This window comes from Oncorhynchus masou, chromosome 30, assembly GCF_036934945.1.
Source record: "Oncorhynchus masou masou isolate Uvic2021 chromosome 30, UVic_Omas_1.1, whole genome shotgun sequence".
NCBI classification, from domain to species: Eukaryota; Metazoa; Chordata; class Actinopteri; order Salmoniformes; family Salmonidae; genus Oncorhynchus; species Oncorhynchus masou.
The window spans coordinates 55,095,308-55,102,417 of NC_088241.1; the positions used below are offsets into that span (position 1 = coordinate 55,095,308).

Genomic DNA, 7,110 nt, shown 5'->3' on the forward strand with positions numbered 1-7,110 from the left:
CATGCACACTGCTCCTCAGACACTCCTAATTTCCTCTCCACAGTGTCCTGGCACTAATAGCTGATTTCATGGACGAACTCTTGCCAAAACTCCGGGAAGAATTTGATCACCAGCTGCATGAGATTGTGCCCTCAGCCCACAGTGAAATGTTCTGTTGTTCAGACATCTCAGTAGTCAGATACTAGACACTTTCATTTTATTCCATAGACACTTATTTTATTATTATTTGTTATTTACATGTCTGTTCATAAGACAGTTTTGCTATTGTTGCGAAACATTTATATTGCTCAAAAATATTTGTCTACACTCAGCACTTTATATTTGACCCTTTTTGTTGTTTACATGTCTGTTCATAGCAGACACTGTTGTACAATCATGGCCAAAAGTTTGGAGAATGACACAAATATTAATTTCCACAAAGTTTTCTGCCTCAGTGTCTTTAGATATTTTTGTCAGATGTTACTATGGAATACTGAAGTATAATTACAAGCATTTAATAAGTGCCAAAGGCTTTTATTGACAATTGCATGAAGTTGATGCAAAAAGTCAATATGTGCAGTTTTGACCCTTCTTTTTCAAGACCTCTGCAATCCTCCCTGGCAGGCTGTCAATTAACTTATGGGACACATCCTGACTGATGGCAGCACATTCTTGCATAATCAATGCTTGGAGTTTGTCAGAATTTGTGGGTTTTTGTTTGAACACCCGCCTCTTGAGGATTGACCACAAGTTCTCAATGGTCTGGGGAGTTTCCTGGCCATGGACCCAAAATATTTATGTTTTGTTCCCCGAGCCACTTAGTTATCACTTTTGCCTTATGTCAAGGTGCTCCATCATGCTGGAAAAGATATTGCTCGTCACCAAACTGTTCCTGGATGGTTGGGAGAAGTTGCTCTCGGAGAATGTGTTGGTACCATTCTTTATTCATGGCTGTGTTCTTAGGCAAAATTGTGAGTGAACCCACTCCCTTGGCTGAGAAGCAAACCCACACATGAATGGTCTCAGGATGCTTTACTGTTGGCATGACACAGGACTGATGGTAGCGCTCACCTTGTCTTCTCCGGACAAGCTTTTTTCCAAATGCCCCAAACAATCGGAAAGAGGATTCATCAGAGAAAAGGACTTTACCCCAGTCCCCAGCAGTCCAATCCCGGTACCTTTTGCAGATTATCAGTCTGTCCCTGATGTTTTTCCTGGAGAGAAGTGACTTCTTTGCTGCGCTTCTTGACACCAGGCCATCCTCCAAGTCTTCGCCTCACTGTGCGTGCAGATGCACTCACGCCTGCCTGCTGGCATTCCTGAGCAAGCTCTGTACTAGTGGTGCCCCAATCCTGCTGCTGAATCAACTTTAGGAGACGGTCCTGGCGCTTGCTGGACTTTCTTGGGCGCCCTGAAGCCTTCTTCACAACAATTGAACCGCTCTTCTTGAAGTTCTTGATGATCCGTTAAATGGTTGATTTAGGTGCAATCTTCCTGGCAGCAACATCCTTGCCTGTGAAGCCCTTTTTGTGCAAAGCAATGATGACGGCACGTGTTTCCTTGCAGGTAACCATGATTGAAAGAGGAAGAACAATGATTCCAAGCACCACCCTCCTTTTGAAGCGTCCAGTCTGTTATTCGAACTCAATCAGCATGACAGAGTGATCTCCAGCCTTATCCTCATCAACACTCACACCTGTGTTAATGAGATAATCACTGACATGATGTCAGATGGTCCTTTTGTGGCAGGGCTGAAATGCAGTGGAAATGTTTTTTGGGGATTCAGTTCATTTGCATGGCAAAGAGGGACTTTGCAATTAATTGCAATTCATCTGATCACTCTTCATAACATTCTGGAGTATATGCAAATTGACATCATACAAACTGAGGCAGCAGACTTTGAAAATTAATATGTGTCATTCTCAAAACTTTTGGCCACGACTGTACTATTGTTCAGAAATATTTATATTCAGAAAGATGTGTAACTACTCTGACAGTTACATTTTATTCCACAGACAATTGTTTACATGTCTGTTCTCAGCAGACACTTTTGAAGGTTTATTTGTGTGCTGAAAAAGCTTTGTTGGCATTTCTTCATCTCAACACTAGGTGTTTCAATGCATTCTATTTGAACATCATGTGTTGACAACGTAAAGAAGAGCAGTGTGCTGCAGTCTTCACAGGCTTTCTTCTACTTGTGGTGTAGTTCAATCTAATCTAAATTACTGCACACTGAGATGTCCCAGAATCAGGTTCCATTTTATGAACAAGATTGAAACTCTACTGGTTCACAGTGCACACAAAGAACTGAGTCTGTGTGTCTATCAAGAATCCTCATCCTTGCAGCCATGATGCCAAATGCATTCTCTGACTCTCAGACAATGAGTGTGATATGGTACGCCCAGGTTTATTGAGATGGACACCTGTGAATGAAAGGTAACTAGAGAATGTCAGATATACAGTACCAGTCAAAAGTTTGGACACACCTACTCACACCTTTTCTTTATTTGTACTATTTTCTACATTATAGAATAATAGTAAAGACATCAAAACAAGAAATAACATATGGAATCATGAAATAGTAACCAAAACAAAAAGTGTGTGATGTGCTCCATCCCTCTACAATGTAGAAAATAGTACAAATAAAGAAAACCCCTTGAACGACTAGGTGTGTCCAAACTGCAGTAGCTAAATCTTAATAATAGCCACACCATACCAAACGTTTCAACTTTATTAGGGTCAATGGCAATTTTAGCATGTAAATGTTTCTGGGGCAAACTCCCCTAAGTTTGTTTCCAGTACTTGTCTTCTATTATCTCCAATGTATTGTCCATGTAAAAAAAACTGTCTGATTAGGAGGAATAATATCTAACAATACCTTAGTAAATCTATGTGCAAGCATTTAACTAGAATTTTTGCATCACAACACTGAAGTTTGAGAAGCCTCCAATTTTTTTAATAATATATTTTTTTTAGCTAAAGCCCCACCTGCCCTGAATGACGGGTCGCCACTGATTAGGGTAATATCAAAATTAAACCATTGTTTGTAGGGAAAATATGAGCAAAATACCAAATATAAACGAGGTAAAAACACATTACCCTCCCCTGTGCCCAATAAAAAATAAAAAACAACACAACACCAAAGCAAAATAAATACTAACAACCATCCTCTATTTTGGACCACTCCCCCCAGTCAATTTCAATCTGTCCCTTACTACATTGCCTAGAAATAAATATGGGTCAGATATGTGTCTCTGTCTAAAAGTCGTCCCTCTCCTAAAAGGTAGGCTATATGCAAAACGTAACTCAAGAAAAAGTTAATGTGTCCGATCTCTCTCCAACTCTGCTCTCTCCAAACTATGTTAAGCCTATTGGCTAATGTAGCCTAATAATACTGATTGCCTTATATAATAGGCCACGTAAGGTTCTCTGGCAATATAACCTCTTTCTTATGCTATTTTAGCATATTTTGATATTGCCTACAGGGTGCAAAATAGCTGCGACCAAGGCTGGCAAGCAAGCTCTGTCACGCACGCCTAAAATAACATTGCGGTACTGTGGTTGGGTCCGGCCCGATCTTGCTGAGTGGGTGGGAATCGGACAGAAGCCAGCGGGAGCGGGTGGGTGCAGTATGAAAAGCTGCGTGTGCGGGCGGGAGCGAGATGACCAAATCCGTCCCGCCGAGACCTTTACACCAGTGATGGAACTACAGTTTTATACATGGGGTGGCCATCGCTACTTCAGGGGGTCCACAGACTGTGACAGAAAATAACTGTGTAACCCTAACCTGGCATCTAAGGAGCATGAATGAATCCTATGATTGCTGATAAGTGGTAGAAGTGATAATTCCCTGAACCCAGAGTTCTTCAATGTGGCAGTTAGTGTGGTTCAAAGGGTTACCTCACTAGAATTCTTTAACATAATATGAATAGACTCACTCACTCACACAGTACTCACATACTGGAGAGACTTGGGCCACTGTTTTCAGGAATATTAACTCAGCAAAAAAAAAAAACGTCCCTTTTTCAGGACCCTGTCTTTCAAAGATAATTCGTAAAAATCTTCATTGTAAAGGGTTTAAACACTGATTCCCATGCTTGTTCAATGAACCATAAACAATTAATGAACATGCACCTGTGGAATGGTCGTTAAGACATGAACAGCTTACAGACGGTAATCAATTAAGGTCACAGTTATGAAAATTTAGGACACTAAAGAGGCCTTTCTAGTGACTCTGAAAAACACCAAAAGAAAGATGCCCAGGGTCCCTGCTCATCTGCATGAACGTGCCTTTGGATTACTGCATGGAGGAATGAGGACTGCAGATGTGGCAAGGGCAATAAATTGCAATGTCTGTACTGTGAGACAACACTACAGGGAGACAGGATGGACAGCTGATCTTCCTCGCAGTGGCAGACCACGTGTAACAACACCTGCACAGGACTGTCCACAATAGGCTGAGAGAGGCTGGACTGAGGGCATGTAGGCCTGTTGTAAGGCAGGTCCTCACCAGACAACACCGGCAACAACGTCGGGCACAAACCCACCGTCGCTGGACCAGACAGGACTGGCAAAAATTGCTCTTTACTGACGAGTCGCGGTTAGGTGTCACCATGGGTGATGGTCGGATTTGTGTTTATCGTCAAAGGAATAAGCGTTACACCGAGGCCTGTACTCTGGAGCGGGATCGATTTGGAGGTGGAGGGTCCGTCATGGTCTGGGGCGGTGTGTCAGAGCATCATCGGACTGAACTTGTTGTCATTGCAGGCAATCTCAAGGCTGTGCATTACCGGGAAGGCATCCTCCTCCCTCATATGGTACCCTTCCTGCAGGCTCATCCTGACATGACCCTCCAGCATGACAATGCCACCAGCCATACTGCTCGTTCTGTGCGTGATTTCCTGCAAGACAGGAATGTCAGTGTTCTGCCATGGTCAGCGAAGAGCCCGGATCTCAATCACATTTAGCACATCTGGGACCTGATGGACCTACTGGTGAGTGCTAGGGCCTTTTCCCCCAGAGATGTCCGGGAACTTGCAGGTGCCTTGGTGGAAGAGTGGGGTAACATCTCACAGCAAGATCTGGCAAATCTGGTGTAGTCCATGAGGAGGAAATGCATTGCAGTACTTAATGCAGCTGGTGACCAGATACTGACTGTTACTCCCTTTGTTCAGGGACACATTATTCAATTTCTGTTAGTCACATGTCTGTGGAACTTGTTCAGTTTATGTATCAGTTGTTGAATCTTGTTATGTTCACACAAATACTAACACATGTTACGTTTGCTGAAAATAAAAGCAGTTGACAGTGAGATTACTTTTTTTTGCTGAGGTTATTATCTGGGTTTATAAGTGTTGAACATCCAAAATATTTTCAGAAAATAAGGCTCAAGTACCAAGGAGATAAGATACATAAATGCAGTTACATAAATTGCATAGTTTATTTACAAAAAAGTACATTTACCAAAAAACACTGCAATTTGACATACCAGGTTTCAAGCAGAAATGGACTTGAAAAATAGAAATAATTTTGGTGTTTGACTTTCCTAATACAATGGTGCAGTCAGAAGTGTATAGGTCAGTATGTGTAGTGGCATATTATCAATAGGAAAATTCAGTGAACTCCTCCAATACTTCCTGGTGTTCTGTCCTAAAAGCATGACACAAAAAGCAAGTCTGTTAAATACTATCTTGCTAAAGGATTGAGGAAGAGAGAGAGTGTGGTGTGTGATAATATAACAGGTTCTCACAGTGTGTCCAAGGTGAGCTGTGTGAAGGAGGGCAGGTTGTTCAGTGTGTGCAGAGTGTCATGGGTGAGCTGTGGCATGGTGCAGCAGCTGGTGTACATACAGCAAACACCTTCAGGGAGTGCTGTCCTGCCGTGTCCCGTCAGCACACCCACCCAACAGCCCTGCACCACCAGGGACAGCTCCAACTTCATCTTGCTGCCTGACAGACAAGGGAAACAGGGGGATGATGAAAGAAGATGAAAGAGAATGGGCTTGTTCAACATTGCAGCTGACATTGCAGGCGACTGGTGGCTGACTGATCTACAAATCACATGCATCATAAACAACTAACTAGTACATCAGTCAGACCCACAATGCATCACAGATTTGATGCTGTCAAACACGGTCAGTGTAAAGAAATTTTATGATAGAATATTTGTGATGCAAGCAAAAATGTTACAGAAGACCATGTAATAGCATATACTAGAAACGGATATATACCAGTTAACAAATAGGTGTTCCGTTCATGTTTATCCGTACGTTATATGGGCAAACAACTGGCTAGCTTGAGGATGTTATCAATTGCTAGCACTCGTTCAATTCATTGGCAGTTTTATAGAATCCATCAGACTAAGGTTTCTATTTGTCTGATTTAAGCATTCCTCGACAAAGCGCAACAGAAAATGTTTTAAAATAACTTTTAGATATTTTTAAAACATAAATTAAGGACATTCAGCATATTTTTGCTTACCAGGAACCAGTGGTGGAAAAGTACTCGATTGTCATACTTGAGTAAGAGTAAATATACCCTAATAGAAAATGACTCAAGTGAAAGTCACCCAGTAAAATACTACTTGAGTAAAAGTCTAAAAGTATTTGGTTTTAAATATACTTAAGTATCAAAAGTACATGGAATTGCTCAAATGTACTTAATTATCAAAAGTATAAATCATTTCAACTTCCTTATATTAAACAAACCAGACAGCACAATTTATTTGTTTATTTTTATTGACAGATAGCCAGGGGCACACTCCAACACTCAGACATAATTTACAAATGAAGCATGTGTCTTTAGTGAGTCCGCCAGAGGCAGTAGGGATGACCAGGGATGTTCTCTTGACAAGTGTGTGAATTGGACCATTTTCCTGTCAAAATGTAATGAGTACTTTTGGGTGCCAGGGAAATGTATGGAGTAAAAAGTACATTATTTTCTTTATGGATGTAGTAAAGTAAAAGTTGCCAGAAATATAAATAGTAAAGTGCAGATACCCAAAAAACGACTAAAGTATGTTTTTTTCTTAAGTACTTTACACCACTGCCAGAAACCAAATCACGTCTCGGATTATTGAGCAGCTCGCGCCTCGGTCACTTCTATTTAAAGTGTAATTTTGTGCGTTTGCATC

General features: G+C 41.3%; 1 protein-coding gene across 1 annotated transcript in view; it reads right to left on the reverse strand.

Moving 5' to 3' along the window:
* Positions 1–5,919, reverse strand: part of qtrt2 (queuine tRNA-ribosyltransferase accessory subunit 2) — a 61,404-nt gene extending 55,485 nt beyond the window's left edge. The window contains 1 exon segment of the mRNA XM_064947351.1: positions 5,729–5,919. Coding sequence (XP_064803423.1) covers positions 5,729–5,919 — 191 coding nt within the window.
* Between the last annotated feature and the right edge of the window lie 1,191 nt (positions 5,920–7,110).